This window comes from Aplysia californica, unplaced genomic scaffold (genome assembly GCF_000002075.1).
Source record: "Aplysia californica isolate F4 #8 unplaced genomic scaffold, AplCal3.0 scaffold00226, whole genome shotgun sequence".
In the NCBI taxonomy this organism is placed as follows: Eukaryota; Metazoa; Mollusca; class Gastropoda; order Aplysiida; family Aplysiidae; genus Aplysia; species Aplysia californica.
The window spans coordinates 987504-1008558 of NW_004797496.1; the positions used below are offsets into that span (position 1 = coordinate 987504).

Genomic DNA, 21055 nt, shown 5'->3' on the forward strand with positions numbered 1-21055 from the left:
AATTTTTTGTTTCAATGATAGAATAAAATAATCCTGTTATCTTTATGTTTGTGTACTCTCCTAGCATGTACTTTACTGGAATGCAAAAACAATTCCTGGTTAAATGCATATGTTATCACCACATTAGAGAGAATGTCCACCTCTCGTGAAAATGTAACACACGAAACACAAAACATACAGAAGTTTTCCCACACATTAAAAAAAAAGTGCTGTAATCAAATGCTTCCATGAACGTGTGAAGTTGACGGTAGGAAATAACTCAGTATATCAGTTCTTGTGAAATAAGTTCCTGAATCTCGTAGAATGGGGTGGAAGTCGTGTAACACATGAAACGTTACGTGTGTTACATCAAAAGTTACGTGTGTTACATTCTTACAAAACAAGCAAATCTTCAAAAGTAATGATAGAAATAGGCAAAGAAAAGCAAATTACCATACTGAAACATATCACAATGGAACAAATTGATGTTTGAAGCTGAAATTTTAACTGACCAGGGGACAAAATGAGTTTTGGTGTAGTGATCTCCTTTATGACATTATATGATTCAATAGCTCGGTAAATCTCATCTCTCATTCCAAGCCACTTCCATTTTCCTGTAAAATGTGACATGACATTCAACATAACCCTCTTGTCCCCTTTCCTGTCACTTCCTCATGGTATTTTTTCTCATCACATCTCACAAGCATCCAATCCCAAATACTTACCACATAGTCATCACTTCGAGATGGATCACTTGCATTCCTAAACCCCTCTAAAGAGTACACATTGTACTAGACATCTTATCTGTCGTGTGAATGCATGGTAACTTCTCTGCAAGGTTCCCAAATCATTCTGTACCCTTTCTTGACTCCAGAAACTTCTATATTATCTCTATATTTTGCCAGGGGTCCTCATATAGTGTCAATCTCATTTTGTGAGAAGTATTTGGCATGAGCTGCAGATCTACATTTCCATCATGAATGTCTTCATATCTGCACTGATATGTAACCACACCACTAAAAGTTGACATTTTCTTTGATGATGATCCAAGGAAAGAAAAGGGTGCTTTATTCACAGCCTTTGACAAAAAGCCTGCTTGTTGTTGTATCCTTCTCTGGCTAGTGTTGCAGCTTCAGCATGGTTGGTGTTGGCGCTACGTTCCTTCTTCTTCAGCCGATGCTTTGTAACCATTCAGAAACATACTTTCTGTATTCCTTCCTGTCAGATTCTATCATTCCAACATGTTTTTTTTTTATTCTCTCCTCTCTTCTACTTTCTTTGGTAGTGTAAGATGGGTCATCTGTTGTGTCATCTTTGCACGCTGCTTTTTTAGTCTTTTGGGTGGACGAATAGCTGAGGAAGGAAATGAAAACAAAAGTTAAATTTGACAGGGAATTAGGCTAAATGTCTGTCTCTTTTAATAGGTGAATTTTACTTTCAAACTGCATTTAATCTTGTTGTTCTGGCATGAATTTGAATTCCACGAGCATAGTACAGTATGCCCCATGTTCTGAGGTACTTACAGAAATATTTGTTAAATTGTTTTGTTTGTTTTCCCCGAACTATACACCAGTATTGGCAAGAGGTCGTTAATAAATATTTTAAATTAAGTCTTAATGAGATGATCTTTGAATTCCAATGCACTAGTTTATCATCTTTGATTGATATCAATGTCGGTTACAGAAAATTATAGTATGAAATATACAATGAAACACAAATATTGAATTAATCTAAAATATTTACCTTTTTTACACAGCTTGAGGTATCACCAATACTTGTTTCCTTGTCAGCCACACTACTTTTGCAAAAAGTGACCAAATATTTTTTTAAATTTGGCTCTACATGCCAAGTGAAATTTCTGATTTGAAGATGTAACACACGAAACAAAAAAAATGTAACACACGTAACGTTTACTTTTGACCATATTTCATGATGTTTCATTCTGTTTTCTTTCTAAAGCTAGGAAAATGCTCAGCATCCATTTACAAAGAGTGTATAAAAAATTGTCTTGACTCCGCCCGTCAACTTTGAAGAAATTTGGGACTGTCTTCAGAAAAGTAGAATGAAGCATTTTCTTCACGTAACACACGTAACGGCCACTTCACCATCATGTTAGTCAAAAAGTTCCTTCCTAAATGACTTGTAAAGGTACAACAGTTCAAACTGACTTTATGTCTTTCTCAAGGAACAATACTTTTATTCCTGACACCCATGGTCTTGTCACTAAGCTCTTTGAAAGACTTGAAAGTAGAGCTCAGATGTAACACACGTAACATGGAATGAGCCAAAAGGTTTAATGTGTCCCGCGCGCTCATATGACCTTATGCAGTTGCGAGCGCCGTAAAAAACACTTACAAAAACAAAACAAACAATGAAAATTGATACACTGACTTGACATTTAAGAGTTCTTCTCGTGGTCTTTCTTGACGATACTCATTTCATCCAACTTAAAGTAGTTTAAATTAAAAAATCATTATAATAAGAATGAATGAATGAATTACATTTTATTGATGAATTGATACACCAATACATTTAATTACATGATGGTACATAAAAATACATACATAAATACGCAATATTACACCTATACAGAACAATTTCACTGATATGCCTTTGCTGGTCTTCACTGTGCAATATGTGATGTGCTCTTGTGTCTTGTATTTTTAACATTTGTTGTGCCAGAATATTTACAATTCTTCACATATATATCAACAGACACAGTTGACGCTCTCGGTGAGCCTACCGAGTCTGATGTGGTGGATGCTCGTGGCCAGCCAGGGTAAGTGGACCGATGTCTATGGTTTAATGGGGTTAGGCTCTTTGCTATTGCCTACGTGCATCTGTTCTCCTGTGGAAAAGATTTATATATTGAGTGTTTCTCTTTCAGCTGGGATGAAGTAATTATATTTGGTCTCTAACCTTGTGGGTTGACCCTGGCAGGCTCTGTTGAAACAGCCCAACTCCTAAAGGATCTAAATTGTGTGCTTGGAAAAGTGTAATCTTCTCAACTTGATCTTTTGTTTGTTTCTCACGGCGTCACTTTTCGCCCGATTCTGTTTTAGTTCGCGTGACTCAGCAGCCCGCCGGAGCTCCCCGGCTCGGGGTCACGGGGTTAATGAGCCCTGAAGCGACTTTGCCGGTGTGAGTCAGGAAGTTCGCATTTTTGACTATGTTTAAAACGATATAACTTCTTCTCCATCCCACATAGCAAACCATTACGCGGATGTACTAAAAGCTCAATGTCTTGAGATTTATTCTGCGTTAGAATGGTTAGTTTCTGTGCCTTAGTTTTTGTTCTAGACAAGTGTTTGTCAGAGTACCCAATTTGTCCTATTTTAGTTACAAACTTATGAATAAATGATTGTTAATTTAAAAAAGGCTCGACAGATCTCCAAAATCTGTGTTAGACTGACTACGAATATCATGTCTTTTACCATGAGAAATATTAATTCTGCGTGAGTAGTTATATTCAAGTTATAAGAGAAGAAAGATGCACATCTGCATTTTTTAACTTAAAGACGATCAGCGTTAGCTCTTATTTTACTATTAAACAAGAGAAAGTTACTCTGCATTTGTTCATGAATCATGCTGTATCTGTGGCAGCCTGCATACAACTAAAAAGATATAATATAAGCGATTTAAAAAACCCACAAAACCGTGTAAATACATGGGTAGAGATAAACTTCTTGTATGGAATAAAAATAATGACAGCTAAAACATTCATTCTTAGTTTTTGTGTAGGAAATATGCGCTGACACAATTATGAATGTAAAGAAATCAGTCACATTGTCAGTTATTGCAAATGGTGATAAAACGAAAAAAAAGCTGGAAGAGTCTGGTGCTGATTCAGTGTCCCTGGAAAGCTAGAAATTATTCTTATAACCCAATTATGAGAAGTCATCCCTATTATTTAGTCAACTTACAATACCTAGACTTAGCATTTTGAGAAAACTAAGGAATTTCTAGAGTGTAACAGATATTGTTCGTGTATTAGATCTACGTTGAAGATGTATTCTAGCACTAAAATCGATTTGTACTTTTCATAGAGAAACTTCATGGTAACTTTTATAAACTTTCGAGAAAATATGCGAATATTCACGATTATATTAGACACATAAAGTTGTATTTGGAGGAATTACTTCATAGCGAATTGTGTGCCGGATGGATAAAATTGTAAAATTACAGCCTTCTATTATATGCGCAGATACCATCTTTTCTGAGTATCTGCACCAATGTTATGTCGTTCATGTTCCAAAAGTTTGACAGATTTTGACAATGCCTTTTTTTATATTGTTTTTTTTTCATTCATGCTGGTCCAAAAAAAATTACCATTTAGCATTGCCGACTCCAGCGCGTCTAACGAAATAACCAGACAAGTTACAACGTCCGTTCTTTTTTTAAGTCTCAAGAGCATAAATGCGTGCTTTGGGTGCACTAAATGAGAATTACCATAAATACAAGGATACACCTTAAATTGTACGTTGAAAAGTACCAAAAATTAGGTCGGCCCAGATAGAGCGGCGACAGGGAGCTGACCCCCGTGACCCCGACGTGATAAGGCGCCCGGCGGGGAACCCCCTTCAGCAACTAAAATTCCACTGCCGGTGCGCCGTGTTCTGTGCTTAAAGTCCAACTCTATTGTGTCTTCTTTGCGTTGAATAAAGGATTTAAAAGTAATATGCACTTAATTCATCCTACATATGAAAGGTTTTTTGCCCAATAACCTGTCCACATGTGTACAAATCCTCTTCGTATTGGCAGTTGATTGGCTGATGAAAGAAACCACCAGAGGACATAGAAATGGTATACAGCTGACCCCGGAAAATCAAAGGTCCTAAGGAGAGATGCACAAGGAAAGAAGCAGGTTACAATAGATGGAAATGCTCTAGAAGATGTTGTATACTTCTGCTATCTTGGGAGTATAATTGACAGAGAGGGAGAAACAGGTGTTGAAGTAAAGTCGCGCATTGGAAAAGCACAGACTGCTTTCATATCTTTGAATAGGATTTGTAAGACCAGATATCTCACTTAAAACAAAACTGAGGATTTTTAATTCAAATGTGAAGTCAGTCTTGTTGTACGGATGTGAGACATGGAACGCATCACAGACTTGCATAAAAGAGGATCCAGTTTTCTTGAACAAGTATCTAAAAATTTACTGAGGATGAGATGGACAGACAGGGTCACCAACAAGGAAGTGTTAAGGAAAACAAGACAGATCCTAGTCATAGATGAGGTAGGAAGAAGGCAGTGACGATGGATTGGACATACTCTCAGGAAGTCAGGCAGCTGCAAAACAAAAAAAGTGTTGGATTGGAATCCGCATTGTAAAAGATCAAGGGGAAGACCTTGTGGAACATGGAGAAGAATCACTGAAATGTATGTACAGAAAACTGGGAGGACATGGAATAACATCAAGAGGCTAGCCCACAATAGAGAAATGTGGAAAGTGTTTGTCCATGGCCTATACCCTGGTGCAGGGTGAGAAAGGCAATGATGATGTGTACAAATATATGCAAAATCATGTAAGCCTATTCTTGCATAGAAAATAGCAATATAAGAAGAATTTGTTTGAACTAATGCACCATGTTACTGGTGCTAATCAATAGAGTACTCTGCCTTGTTTCTTTTGCAATATATTTCTGTTTTGATCAAGTTCCTTGAATGGCTTGAATTTTTTATTTTTGGGATGTCTACAGTAGGTCCTACTCCTTTTCGATCACCCTGTTGTTTCTTTCTCTGGTCTTTTTTTCTTTTTCTTTTTCCCAGCTCTTACTGGTGTTTTTTGTGTCGATATGCTTCTCTTTCATCAAACGAACATGTATTTGTCATTGATTTTGATAAGACTTTTGTTTCTTCACAGCGGTGGGAGTCGCGTGGGGGCGGCGGCACAGAAGGAGTCTGACTTTGTGGCCGATATGTATAACATGAAGCACAAGAACCGCGGCATCGCTGTCATATTCAACAACAAAGTCTTCCACAGACGCCTACAGATGGGCGATCGGCAGGGCACAGATGTAGACTGTGAGAACATGTATAACCTCCTCAGTACAATGGGCTTTGATGATATCAGGACTTTCCATGACTCAACTGTTAAGGAAATGAGACAAGAAATGCAGCAAGGTTGGACATTCCTGCTTTCTTGGCTGATGTGATGCTATGCTTCATTTTAGAAATTAGAAAATAATCTACAGCACTCTCTACCTAAGAATGGGGTTTGACAGAGAATCTGGCCCATCAAAGAATATACTTTTTTTGTCTCCTGATGACTGCGTTTTTAGATAGAGACCACTTCATAAACATATTTGTATGTATACAAGCCATTCTCAAAAGGAGATCTGGGCCGGAGTAACTTTTTTCCTTCACTTATATTGTGGCAAACAACGTAAAAAGAGATATCATGTGAGGCTTTTTCAATGAAAACATGACCAAATAGGTACTGACTAGAAGAACATTAGCTCAAGTACACCACTCACTTTACAAGATAGTGTCAAAGATTTGAATTGTAGTGCGTTTTTTATGTTTATTTTTATAGCTTGGTCATGTAGGTGTCTTTTAGCAGGTTCTGTTGTGAATACCAAACCAATTGGACACTCAAAGGGTAATCAGGGTTGATAAAATAAGGTGCCACTGCCAAAACTCAGTTTAGAAAATGTTCTTATTGTAATCTCAATATGTTCCCTTTAGATCAGAGGGATTAAAATGTGTGATCTACACCTGTACCTTTTTACGGCCAGTTTAGAAAATGTAATATCAATATCCTATAAGTCAAAGAGATTAAAATGTGTGATCTTCACATGTACTCTTGTAAGGCATCGCACATTGTTTTTCTGAAGGAATGTTTGATCAAGAGTATATAAACCATACAGTAGCAGTCATTATCAATGCCTTCCGCCCCTGGCATGGTATAGGTCACATAAAAGCTCGTTCCGTTTATCTCTGTCCTGGGCCATCCTTCCAAGCTCGTTCCAAGTGAGCTTCAACTCTCTCATGTCCCTTTCCACACATCTCCTCCATGTTTCCCGTGGCCTGCCCCTGCCTCGTTCTCCCTGTGGGTAGAACGAAGTAAAAATATAAAACGTCGAACCTACTCTAACGGCCATCTAGGATAAGACAATCACCTGTACAAATGGCCACTTCTTATATTTCCTCCTTTGCGTATTTTTTGCTCAATAATGACACTGTGTAAGATGGCCACCTCCCTAATAGGGATACTTTTCTCCTCAACAATGGGTGGCTGCCTTGGATCGTTTCGACTGTATATCATCTTGAATGACATTTAATAATCTGGTGTTTTCGATATTAAAAATTAAACTGTTAAACGTATGTCAAGGTCTATTATTAGTATAAAATTTCGAGAACAGGAGTTGAAGTTCAAGAGAAGTTTAGAAATGGATCATCTTTCCTGAGAAATCTGTTGCCCTCACTAATCCATTGTTCTGACCTCAATCTGTTCTCATGGTGTTTGTTAAGTGCTCTGGTATGGGCTTCTCCTTCTTTCCTATCAAACATCTAGATCTATTGTTCTTGTTAAATCTCTCCTCCTTTTTTTATTTTTATGGTACTCTAAAATAACACCCAATCTTCTGCACTTTTATACTTGTGTTTCAAATGTCTTAAAACACTATTTAAAACAACAAAAAGATGTCTGGGATGCTGTATCCCTCTCAGCGTGGGTTGACCCTGACAGGTAAGGGTTAGAAGCCCGCCTCCCAAATATTCTAAATTGTGTTGATAGGGGCATAAAAACATATACATTTAAAGACGAAATTTTTTAATGAATTGATTACTGGTGCTGTCACTAATCTGTTGCTGTCATCACAATTTGTTTCTCCCTCAGTGTCAAAGGAGGACCACACCCAGAACGACTGTTTTGTTTGTGTGATTCTGAGCCACGGGAAGGAGGGATATGTCTTTGGACAGGACGACAAGGTCCCCATTGATGAGCTGGTTTTGCCCTTCAAAGGAAACAACTGCCCATCGTTAGGTGGAAAACCCAAGCTCTTTTTTATACAGGTACAGTTGATATGCTTTGTATGTTAAATTAATGGTAATGTACTACCTTTCTAAAGAAGAGTTTGTTTGGTGTTTTTTAAATTTTGATTCTAATTCTTTTTTTTAAGGGGAGGGGGGTTAATTGAAGTGAGAAGCTGGGGATTTTTTGTGTATGTCTGTGTGTGTGTGTTGAGCGAGTTTGACAAAAAGGATAAATCTGGGTGAGTTTGGTTTTATTTTCAGTTTTATAAATATTTGATTTGAAATGGACAAATAAGATATCTGGATCATGGAACCATGCTTTGAAAAACTTTGAATTATTCTTCCTTGGCAGTTCTAAAATCGAAAACAGTAAGCCTCTCTGCTCTGGCAATACCCAGTTTTCAAAATTAATTCTTACACATAACCAAAGCCACTCTAGTGTGGGTAAATATTGAGACCACGCATGGGTTAATATTGAGACCACGCATGGGTTTTTGGGGTCCAGTTTGGGGCCTGACAATGTTTAAGTGTTTTAAGAAACTTCCCTTAACAAATTATATGCTGAATCAAATGGAAATACTTCCTATTTCAAAGAGATAGCTCCATAAAGTCTGTTTCATAGCTCCATAAAGTCTGTTTCATTTAATTGTTAGCCAATGCTTTATTGAAATTTTAAATGCTTTGCACATTTTCTCTAAATGCTCATTTAATGATTTTAAAAGCTAAAAATTAAAAAAATGACATCAAACGTAAAGACGTGAAATTTAGAGGGTAAGTGCTACTTGTCATTTCAAATAAAGTGACTCTAGCTTTTTTTATGTTTTTCATTATTTTTTTGGGTTGTAATTTTGACTATTTCTTCTATTTTCTATCTAATATGCTAGTCCTTTAAAAGTGATAAAACTACTTATATACAATTTCAAGAAAAGCTAGTGTTATTTTCTTAGTATCTGTATACTGATTATTAATACGTGAGGCATCGTGGTCAAATTCAGGCGCTCGTCAAAATACTGAAATCGAAGAAACTGGCATTTTTCTTCTGGTGTGGCAATTTTTATACTCCATATGCTCAAAAATTAATGAACACGTGATTCCACCACGTCATGACACATGTGTAATTATTTCATAGACAGCATGGGTAGTTTGGGGATTTTTAGTTTTGAAAATGATCCTTCAGATTACGTAGTTTCGCTCTGATATTTGCAATTTTAATGATTACTTAACTGAGAATGATTCTCAAAACTGAATATATTTTTTTATATTTGAATGGAATACTTTGTAAAAAATGAGAGAAAAACGGGAAAAAATCATTCATTTGTAGATTTTGGTACCAAGAAGTAGTGTGCGGCATTAACAGTACCTTTGAAAATGACAAGTGGCTGCCTGTCAGACGGGATGATTTAACGCTCTATGCAGAGATAAAAGGGAGGGGGGGGAGCTCTCGTGGCCTAGAGTTAAGGTGTTGACCTCTCATTCAAAGGTCCCAGGTTCGAATACGGATAGCGACCGAAAAATTTTCTTCTCTACAGTGATCTCCTTTCATCTCCTTTCTTGCTCTCTAGCAATGTTCTGTCGTCTGCCTTTGTCTCCTCTTTCTGCCCCCACCCCCTCACCTCCTTTGCCCCCTTCTCAATAGTGCACTGTACTGTCCTCTTGGCAGGCTTGTCGAGGAACTGACCTGGATTCTGGGGTAGAGGTGAGCGACGCCGCTCCGGATGAGGAGGAAAGCATGGAGGAGGAGGTGGTCATGCGGAGGATCCCAACGGAAGCTGATTTCCTCATGGCTTATTCTGTTGTTCCAGGTGAGACTTTTATGTTCTCATGGCTTATTGTGATGTTCCAGGTGAGACCTTTTTGTTCTCATGGCTTATTCTGTTGTTCCAGGTGAGACTAACTGGTGCCCAATGAAATAAAAAAAGAACTTCGGAGAAACATGAAACCCCGAAAGGCATAAACTATACTACAGTGGCTGAGAAGACCGCCATGAATATGGAGTTGGAATATTCATTCATAAAAAACTGAATGCCGTTCAGGGTTGCCGACTAGTTTCCTGTCGACTCATCGCCATACACTTGAAAGCATCACCATTCAATATCACTGTCATTCAAGCATATGCACTAACAGCAGAACATGATGATGAAGAAGTGGAGGAATTCTTCTTCCTACTCCAAGAAGTACTGGGCGAAACACCAAAAAAGGATAGGTGGTACAAGGCCACTAAAATTCTAAGATTGGGGAAGATGGAGCGAAAGACTGGGAAGGAAGCTGCGGACCCTACTGCAATACCAACACCAATACATAAGGCATCAAGGAGATGGACGTGGTGCTGCCCAAGTGGAGATTTACGTTACATCAGATAGACTACATCATGGGCAAGCGTCGCTTTCAAAGCAGTGTCAACATTGCCAAGACCAGAAGTTTTCCAGGAGCAGACGTTGGCAATGATCACAACCTTGTCATAATGACATTCTCACTTCGTCTTAAAAAGTGCAGGAAACAAGGAATCACCCAGATCAAGTTCAACCTTGAAAGACTCAAAGACCCAACCATATAAAAATATTTTCAAACTAACTTAGGAGGAAAGTTTGCTCCACTCCTAGCGCTAAATCAAGATGATACAGAAGTTGACTCCCTTACAAACACTTTCAACACCGTCATGACAGAAACAGAAAATCAGCTCCTGTGGAAACATTGCGTGAAAAGAAGCCCTGGGTCACAGATGACATCCTTGACCTATGTGAGAACAAGAAAAGGGAACCAGAAGGTGCAAAAGAATACAGAGACGAATCTGCACGTGAAAAGGGGAATGAGAGGAGCTAAGGAGAAGTGGATTGAAGAATAGTGTGAAGAAATAAAAAATAGAAGACAGCTTGAATCAAAACAACAGTAAAAAGGCTTACCTATCATCAAAGATCTCACAAGTACCAAACTAGGGTGGACCACTTCAATACAAAGTAAAGAAAGGAAATGTCTAACGGAGGAACAAGAAGTTCAGAACCGGTGGACAGAATATTGCTCTGAACTGTACTCCCACAAAACCACAGGAGATCCAAGAGTGCTCAATGTCTCCCAATCACAAGATAATAACAAAAGCAATATCTTAAGAGAAGAGATAGTAGCAGCAGTCTCATCACGGAAGAAAGGGAAATCAGTTGGAATAGACAACATCACAGCAGAAATAGTCCAAGCAGGTGGAGACTCTGTGATAGACTTGCTATGGATAATCTGCAACAAGATCTGGCAGACAGGCGAATGGCCAACCCAATGGACTCAATCCTTGATCATCGCCCTTCCCAAGAAAGGCAATTTTCAACAATGCCAAAACTATCTTGACTGTTAGCCTGATTAGCCATCCTAGTAAAGTAATGCTTAAAGTCATTCTCAACAGACTGAAACCACATACAGAGAAAATCATAGCAAAAGAACAGGCAGGCTTCAGGACAGGGCGCAGCTCTGCTGAACAAATATTCAACCTGAGAATCATCATGGAAAAGTACTTCCATCACCTGCAGGAGCTTCTCCAAGTATTTGTGGACTTCAAAAAAGCTTTTGAGAGAGTATGGCAGGAAGCTTTGTGGGCAACCATGAACTTATACAATATCAACACCAACCTGATCAAAGTCATAGAAAAGCTGTACTTCAAAGCTACGAGCGCAGTCTTTTTCAACAACTTTGGGGAATGGTTCCAAACAACAGTGGAAGTGCGCCAGTGTTATCTGCTCTCACCTACTCTTTTTAACATTTTCTTGGGGAAGATCATGACAGATGTTCTTGGAGATCACGAAGGAACAGTCAGTGGGGGCAAAACGATTAATAACTTACGTTTTGCAGACGACATAGACAGCCTTGCGGGACAAGAGCAAGAATTGGTCAGCTTGGTAGACCGTCTTGAAAAGACCTCCGCAGCCTACAGCATGTAAATCAACACTGAGAAGACCAAACTGATGTCTAACAGCTACAGGAACATCACAGTGGACATCCAGGTCAACAACCTGAGGCTTGAGACCGTACGCAGCTGCTTCAAATACCGGAGTGCAATAGTGACTGATGAAGGATCAAAGCGAGAAATAATCTCCTGAATAGTGCGTACTTCAGCCACAATGACCAAGTTGAAAACCATCTGGAATGACAGAAATATCACCGTCAGATCAAAGATCAGACTGATGTATTCCTTGGTCATGTCAGTATTTTTGTATGCATGTGAATCCTGGACCTTGAATGCCAACCTTGAAAGAAGGATCATAGCTGTGGAGATGAGATTTTTCCTAAAAATCCTTGGTATCTCGTACAAAGATCACATCACAAATGATTAAGTTAAACAACGGATCAAAAATGAAATTGGTCCATATTCTGACCTTCTCACTTTGGTCAGGAAACACAAAATGCAATGGTATGAACACATCACCTGTTCATCCAGCCTTGCCAAGATGATCCTGCAAGGCAGCGTCCAGGGAAAAAGGAGCAGAAGCAGACCGAAGAAAAGTTGGGAGAACAACATCAAGGAATGGACAGGCCTGGAATTCAAAGACACGCTCAGGAAAGCTGAAGACCGGAAGGAGTGGAGGAAGCTGGTGGCCAACTCTTCAGAAGCGCCTCGATTGACATCCAGTCTATGGGATAGGTGAAGGTGAATAAGAACACTGTCCAAGATGATGTTGACCTGTCTACCACAACTATTTTTCTTCACGAGCATGGATGGCTGCCTTGGACAATTTCGCTTGCATTTGATGTTTCAAGCAAATACCCTTCTTCAACACAGCTTGTACTACTTGTAGCTTAGACAATTTATTTGATGAAATTATAAAGTTCTGTTGCCAGTTCTGAAAACAAAAGACTGACTCTGATCTACAGTTTAAGCCAACTACTCCACATTTTTTCATGCATGCGAAAGTATCTACCATTTTCTTTTTCTTTGCCTACTTCATTAGGAGTCCCTTTGATAGTCCTGTCCTTCTTCTTACTTTATACTTACTGACTTTTTACTTTTTCATCCTCTGTTGCCGTAAAGCGTCGAGGGGAGATGCAGTTTTCTTTGGTAGGCCAGCTCCACAGCTCTTTCAGTTGTGATGTTATGTTTTCTTAGGGTTTCTTACTTTATAATTGTCGCTATTATTGAAGCCTAAGTTATCTTGCCTGCTCCTTTTCTGTGTGAGAAAGTTATGTTTTTTTAAGTGTGTTTTACGCAACCGCAACTACTGGATGTTGTGTTTCGAAAAGTGTGTGAAGTTCAAAATAAGAATTTGTCTCATTCCTTTTGAACAGGATATTTTGCGTGGAGAAACTCAAGCCGTGGTTCATGGTTTGTTCAGGCCATCTACGACGTATTCTCGGAGCACTGGGAGAAAATGGATGTCCTCTCCATGATGACTAGGGTCAACAAGAAAGTGGCTTATGACTTCCCATCCAACGCCAGCAAGGAATTCATGAATCGGAAAAAACAGATCCCATGTATCACTTCAATGCTCACCAAAGATGTCTATTTTAAAGGATGAGTGAAAAATGTTTGTTATGTGGTTTTTATTTTATGGTGCCTTTTATTATTGATTTTGTTTGCACGAATAGTGTGTAACTGCACTAAAACAAAAAATTAAAAAACTGAAGTAATTAATGTACATCCATATCAAGAAATTAAAATTGGGCTTGACTTCAATGTTAAAAAGATTTTTTCTTTTAATTAACCATTTCCTGTTCATAGTCAATGGTTGTATGATGTTATGATGTGGATTGGCACTCAAGAAGGGGACATGCAACCCCCCAAAAAAGTTTCAACAAATTCTCTGCTCACATTCTTTGCCAACAGTGGCCACCCATTTGTTCAGTTTCTTGTGCACTAAACATCCTTAAAGTGTTCATATTTCTTGCGTTTACTACAAGTAAAAGTAAATTCTGATGTACTTTTCATTCTAGAAATAGTAACAAGGCTGCAGTTTAACGTCAGTGATGTGTAATTGATCATAGTCAAATTCACCATTGAGGAAGTATCACTTGAGCAACAAGGCATGTGGCTGGATTGAACATTTTTTCTGGGCTTGTATTGGCCGGCTTGAACAGGAAAGGGTTAAAATAGAGGAAATTGTTCGTCGCATGCTATTTCTTGCACTGAAAACATCCCGATTTTTTTTGCTCAGAATTTGTAAGGTGCCAAGTGCAGTGAAAAGAGAAAAAAAAATTAGATAAAAAAAAATAACCCAGTTGAAATTGTCAAGTACAGGCACCCATATAAAGGAAAAAGTGGCTGTCTTAGACAGGTGGACATCTTGGATGGCCTCATTATGATACAGGCCTATGTAAGGCAGCGTGGGGAAATCAGGTGCTCTTCAAAATACAGAAATCGGAGAGACTGGCTTTTTCCCGCCAGTTTGAACATTTTTATCGAATTGTTATTTTTGGCTCAGCCGTCAACCTCTTGTATGTCTGTATAAAAACACATTTTCTTGTGAATGTTACTGAAAATTATTGATTAAATGCTCAAAATATGTCGTTTTTCTGTTTTCAAGGACTCTTTAGCTATTAGAGTTACCGGTACCAAACTTTGGCGGCCATTTTCTCGCTTAATTCACCACTGAAACCAGGTTACCTGCTTCCTTCAATCGCAATATCTCGAGTTCTATTCAAGATAGATGGATATCTATTTCATTGCAAGCAAGGCAAATAAATCAGCTTTCAGTATGTATGTAGTATGGGTTTTACGGCGCTCGCCGTCAGATGATACCATAATTCCCCATGCTCAGAAATTGACGAGCGCCTGATTCCACTGTGTCACGACACATATATAGAAAAAAAAACTTGAGGGGGGGCGGGGGCGGGGGAGAGTAGGGAGTGGCAGTTTGTACAGTTGATTGTCTTAATAAAGTTAATAAAGTGGCTGTTAGAGTAGGTTTGACTGTACTTTTTAAGAGTGTATAATAAATATATTTGCTCTTGATCGACTGTTTTATTTTGCTCTTTCTCACCCTTCCCTCGTGGAAAGAGAGAAAAAGAAAGAATGAAAAGATTCAATGAGCACTCAGTTTTACTTCCTCCTTACTGCTGTAGTTTTTTTCTGTATAAATGTTTTCGCAAAGTTCAAGTGTATAATTTTTTTTAAATGTTGGGGTTCAATGATATTTTTATTTAGTATTTTGTTTCGATGTAGTACTATGCTTTTCAATTTTGTGTGATGCTTTTCCTATTGTATTCTGCTGAACTCTTTGTTTTTTTATCACCAACGTGCTATGAGAGTGGCCACAGTCAGATGAAGACCCAAGTCAAACCGACCCAGAATGGCATTCCTTTTACAATTACCTATCACCACATCATAAAACAGTGGTAACATATTTCCAAGATTAGTTTTAAAAAATCAATACTACAGCTCGAGTCAATAAAAGACATGAAATTAACCCCTTGACTGATAGCCATAAGCCCTCCGCGTTTGCTAAGGAAATTTCCCCAGTGGCTGTGTATGACACAATCTCCTTTTTGAATGGCTATAGCTCGCTTACTAATAAAGGCTAGATATAGCAAAGTGAATATCAAATAAAAGAGAAATGAACCTAAAATCCATTGGTGTTCATAATTTTTAGGTATAACTATTCTGTAGAAGAATTTGGCAGGTGAATGTTAGACTTTTAAAAATTCCATCTCCATGTTCGAGGTCCTTGTCATCTTGGAGATTAGATCTATGACAAAAAACTTTTTTCAGATGAATTGAAATCTTTGTCATCACTGTCTGCATCTTGATAAATTTCTGCAATAACCTGATCCGTAGACCTAGTCAACCTCTGCAAAGCCATCGTGGCGAATGTAGAGTGCTCACAAAAACCTCAGAGAGGCAGACTGACTTCGTCATTCGCGCACAGTTTACTACACACCGTGTCTCTTTGTTTTAGCTACCTCATGGGAATCCCGGGACTAACCGCCTAAAAATGAACATGATTTCATCTGCAAGTGGACAGATAATGCAGGGATGTAACTCTTGTTATTCAAAACTAGAAGCGAAGATATGTACGAAACAATTTTGGGATTTTTTTTCAGGAGTACCAGGTACGCCCACAATGCACACAGGAGGGAATTGGGAACGCCCACAGAGCAGGCCAGGGTTTAAGGAAGTTGTTTAAAATAGTACAAAACATTGATAAATGGCATAGGCTGTTATATGGTATCACGTTGATGGTATTGCATTAAATTATAATTATATTCAGCATTCTTTTTGTGTCTGGAATTGATGGTGTATTTCTGAGCGAGGAGATCATGCATGAAGTGATTGTACTATGAGATTTGTGCGTGCCTTTTCTTTATATTTCGCCTATTACTGTTACTATGTTGTTAACATGGACACTGGAGTTGTTTTAACAAATTTATTTTGCGAGAAAGTCTGTTATAGAGGCATGCTTAACATATATTATTGGTGTCAGGCGTTTTTGTGCTGAGCCTGAGGTTCATAAATGTCATCCCTTTTGTACTGTTGTGGGACATAATGCTCTGTATCAAGTGTAGATGTGAGCTTACCCTGAAAGGACATGCAGGAGGTTAGTGGATACAGATGCCACTGGTAAACTGGTAGGTCTGACTCATGGAGTCTGCATGATTCTTTGAGAGTCGTGGCACAATGACTGCTGTTCATCTTCTCGGCTAGCGACAGCGATCCTTTCCATGTCTTCAGTTTCAGCTTCTGTCTTTCCTCTCAAACAACTATCGTCTTTATCTCCCCTCCTTTTTTTGTGTGTTTGTTACTCCCTTGTTACACCTCTAATCTTCGGCACTTATGTGACCTTATTGTGTTGCAAGTGTCGTAAAACACTTACTAAAACTAAAACTGTCTTGGCACACGTGCTGGACATTGTTCTGTATGTGCTCATTGCCCTCTCCTGCAGTTTTGTCATTCCTATACTAGCTGTGTGGACCCATCCCAGTTGCTTGCTGTGCTGTGTATATTATTAACCTGCCCTGCCTGCGGATGTGATTGATCAGTTGGTGTATCACAAAGTCATTTGGTGGGTGGTTGAACGACACCACTGGTAGGCCCTCCTCCTTTTCTTTCCCTGTGTTGTTTCCATCTGCCTGTCTGCCTTGCCTTTTCCCAGCACCAAACGACCGTTGCTGCGTTGATGTGCTTCTCTTTACTCTAACAAATAATAAAATAATACAAAGTCAAGTTTCTCCTGTTGACCACTCCTGACATTCCATTGTAAGAGTAGCGACTGTTGATTGATTGTTCTGTACAGACCATCTGCTTTGTAATTGGTGATTTCTTCCCACCATTGTTCCATCTTTACTTTTTGAATCTTTCTGTCTCCTTCTCTCTGTCTCTGCCTGTTTGTTTGTCTGTCTCTCCCTCTCTTTCACTATAGCAAAAGCCTTCCCCTTTAGGGTGTACCTTCTCAGAATATATTGATACATGTATTTGTTTGTGAAGAAATAGGTTAAGAAGTGTAAATTATTATGTACATTCACTGACATTTCCCACCATATGATCTGTTGCTTGAGATGTGAAATGAATGGATGCAATGAAATAAAATGGAATGTTAGAATACTCTATGATAATGGGCCTCTGTTTTTGAAAACATATTTTTTGGTGTCTCTTACTCTTACTATTTGTTCTTGCTTCATTGCTGTTTAACAAGTGACAGATCAACATCTGTAGCACATTTTGCCATTAACGTTTACGTGTTTAGTAAGAGTTTTATGGTGCTTGCAACTGCATAAGGCCATTTGAGCCTGCGAAACACCAGTTGACTGCATTCACAACAGTTCACAGCTCAACAAACTACAATGTCTGACAAGAGTTAGAATCCTCCCCCTTTTCTGTGACAATGCCTGTTTTTTCTGTAGTGTAGTCCTGGTCATCACTTTGTGGGTGGTTGGAGGGCGCCGCTGGTAGGTCCTATTTCTTTACTTTCTCTCTGTTGTTTCTGTCTGTCTTACTTTTTCCCAGCACTAAATGACCATGTCAATGTGCTTCTCTTTACTCAAACTCAAGTCATCATCTTCTGCCATTGTCTATTACTTTCACTTTCAGTTGCTTTTTATAACCTGTTGTCAGCTTCCATTGTATTCCATTTCGACAATAACAATGACAATCTTTATTCATCTCACAGGGAGAAACTTGTCTTGATTGTTTACAATTGCAGTGGATGTTATATATATTGCAAAGGATAGGTGCACTCACGCATACACACAAGACAGGACATTAGTAAATACATGACCTTTCCTCACTTTCCATCTGTTGTGATGGTATACAATGTAATAATCCATTCATTCTGCCTCACCTCCTCAAACTCTCCACCTGAGCACCAGTGCTTGCCCCCTTGTGGGATGGGTGGGTTTGAGGGTGCAGCTGGCGGTTTCTACTTCTTATCTTTCCTGCTGTTGTTTCTCTCTATGTGTCTTACTTTTTCCCAGCACTAGATGACTTCTGCCCTGCGCTGACAAAACGCCTTTTTCTTATTCACAACAGTTTTGAGAAATCGATGATTCTTTTCTCTCACTTTCTGAGCTCCAAAGAAAGTTGTTGAGTCAGAGCTTCCAATTCTTACTGAACAACAGTGACAAGGGCTATGTCTCAGACAACAAAAAAATTAGACTAGTGCACTAGGGTGAAAACAAAAGAGTCTACAATGTGATCAAAAAACATATTATATTATTATTTGGAAATAATTCTCTCTGAACCTCTGATCAGAGATAAATAAGTTTTGAGGTTTGTTCTTAGCTTTCTTTACTTTGCTCGTGAGGATGTGTCAAGATATGGTATTTGTGAGCTGTGCTGACAAAATGAGCAACTTCTCGCAATCCACTAAAGGAGATATTGACCAAAAACGAAACTAGGGTCAAATTTGTAGATTTTCTATTGATGCCATATTCTTTAAGTATAACATGCCTTTTATTGTTTTATACACTTATAAATTGTACAAACTTCACCTATAATAAGCATGGTGTTCCTTTTTCTAGAGGGCTCAAATCTGAGAAGTGGCTCATTTTGTCAAATGGTGTCACATTTGTTTTCCATGTTCAAGGCTTTTGTGTGTCCGGAGCATTGACATGGACTTTCCAGCTTCAGACACAGCTCTGAGTTACATTGTCAAGATGCACGTCTTTTAACTGTGTGTTGTCGAATTGTGTTATTTTTGCTTTCATTTTGTTCTAAACCCAGTTTTGTTAAAATCGCCCCTGTGATATTGAAATATCACACTTGAAATATCACACTTGCACTGTAAAATTACATTTGTAAACATTCAGTTAAACTTGCACATATTATATATGATTATCGTTATGATAGCATAATTAATTCTTTACTTATTCTTGATGGATTTATGTTTGGAAGTGCTTATTTGGGCTGCATCCTAAATAAGGTCACCCACATTATATCTCATTAGTCCCCATAAGAATATAATATTATGTTACTTTTGAGTGTTGAGGGTTTAAATGATCGACAATATTTCTAAATTTTTTGGGGGCTGTTCTTTATGGGTTATTATTTTGTATGGGTGTGAGTCTAGATCAAGTAACGTCTTTTTAAAAATTAATTGTTCGTCCATTTTTACATTTAGTGAAATGTGCTCAAAATTAGTGAAAAGTTTTATGAGTTTGGAGGTTACCTGGAATTATTCTGAGGCTCCCCGTTGGGCGGGTGAATGTGACCGTGAAGGAGCAGAAGATCGAAGTACTCTGTCTGTACTATTTGCCAAGTCCATGAAACATTTGCTCACGGTGTGTTAATGACTAAGTTGCCTGACAATGAAATTATACAATAAATATACATCTATATCCAATGAGCAAAACTGTTTTTTCTTCCAATTTTTTGAAAATTTTGTACCATATGCCCTCGCCTTAAACACGACCCTGCATTATATCACAGTAACAGGGGATGGGGGAGGGGGGGGAGATATGCTTTTACTCCAAAATCAGCCCGTTTTTGTAGGCTGCTCATGTAATATGGGATGGATCTGATGTGCTGGAGGGGATATCAGCATGTGTGAAATCAGGTACTAGTAGGCATAAAAAATTAGTGTCATACCTTTAACAAATGTTGGTTGTTGCTTTAAGATAGATTTTTTAATCTATGATTGAGCTCTAAATGCATTTTATAAAGGGAGTGGGCGGTTGGATCGAGTAATTGTTTAATAGAAAATCCTATTTAGCATTACTTCCTCTTTGTGGGCCTAATCTTGGCTTATAATCATTGCACTTATAATACGGGGAGCGATTTAGGGTGGGTAGACTTTAAGACCACTTTAATTTTTTTTTTTTATTATTTGCATTATAGGCGAGTATATAAAGTATATATGTGTCCCAGCGTGGTGAAATCAGGCGCTCGTCAATTTTTGGGCATCTGGAGTTATTGGTATCATCTTAAAGCTTATTCATTTTACCATCTTTTGATGAAAAAGAATACAAGTCTATCTTGAATAGAAGTCGAGATATTTGTGATTGAAGGAGGTCGGGGTCAGCAGATTTCAGAGGCAAAATTAGCGCCAAACTGGCAGACAAAGTTTGGTGATTTCGAAGCTTGAGAGTCCTTGGAAACTGAACATTTTCATTTGTTGTGCCTTTAATCAACATTTTCAGTAAAATCCACACTGAAATGTGTTTTTAAATGGACCTTAAAGGTGTTGGGTCAAAAATAAAAAATTCGATAAAAAAAGCCAAATGGACAGAAAAATGCCAGTTTCTTTGATTTCATTATTTTGACGAACACCTAATTTCACCACCCTGCCTCACATATTATATATTCTTTTTGTTTACATCAGCTCAGTTAGGTTTGTTGTGATGTTGTTGCTTTTCTTGCAATTTCTTGTCTGTCCCTCTGTTGTTTCAGTCTGTCTGCCTGTCTCACTTTTTTCCCCGGCAGCAATTGAGCGTGACGGTGTAAATATACTTCTCTTTTCTTGAACTCAATTCACAAAGAGATTAACCAATTTCACGGGTGTTTTTGTGTACTAAGAGATACTATGTTCGCTTCTTAGTTAAAAACTTGCTGGATGGAAGCCAAATCTGCTCGATCGAAACCTGCCAGCGAAAAAAAAACATTTTTCTTTTAATTTTAAATTATCTCCTTTGTCCTCCTTTCCTGTGCTCTTGGCTTGTTCTTTCATCTGCTTTCCTTTCTGCTCTCTCACCCTCC

The 21055-nt window shown here is 38.4% G+C and overlaps 1 protein-coding gene across 1 annotated transcript in view; it reads left to right on the forward strand.

Moving 5' to 3' along the window:
* LOC101863589 (caspase-3) overlaps positions 1-14143 on the forward strand; it is a 16163-nt gene extending 2020 nt beyond the window's left edge. Inside the window, exons 2-6 of the mRNA XM_005099806.3 lie at positions 2695-2758; positions 5843-6102; positions 7820-7995; positions 9617-9758; positions 13219-14143. Of these exons, the coding sequence (XP_005099863.1) occupies positions 2695-2758; positions 5843-6102; positions 7820-7995; positions 9617-9758; positions 13219-13448 (872 nt within the window). The 3' untranslated portion in view covers positions 13449-14143. The remainder of the gene's footprint in view (positions 1-2694; positions 2759-5842; positions 6103-7819; positions 7996-9616; positions 9759-13218) is intronic.
* The last annotated feature ends 6912 nt before the right edge of the window (positions 14144-21055 follow it).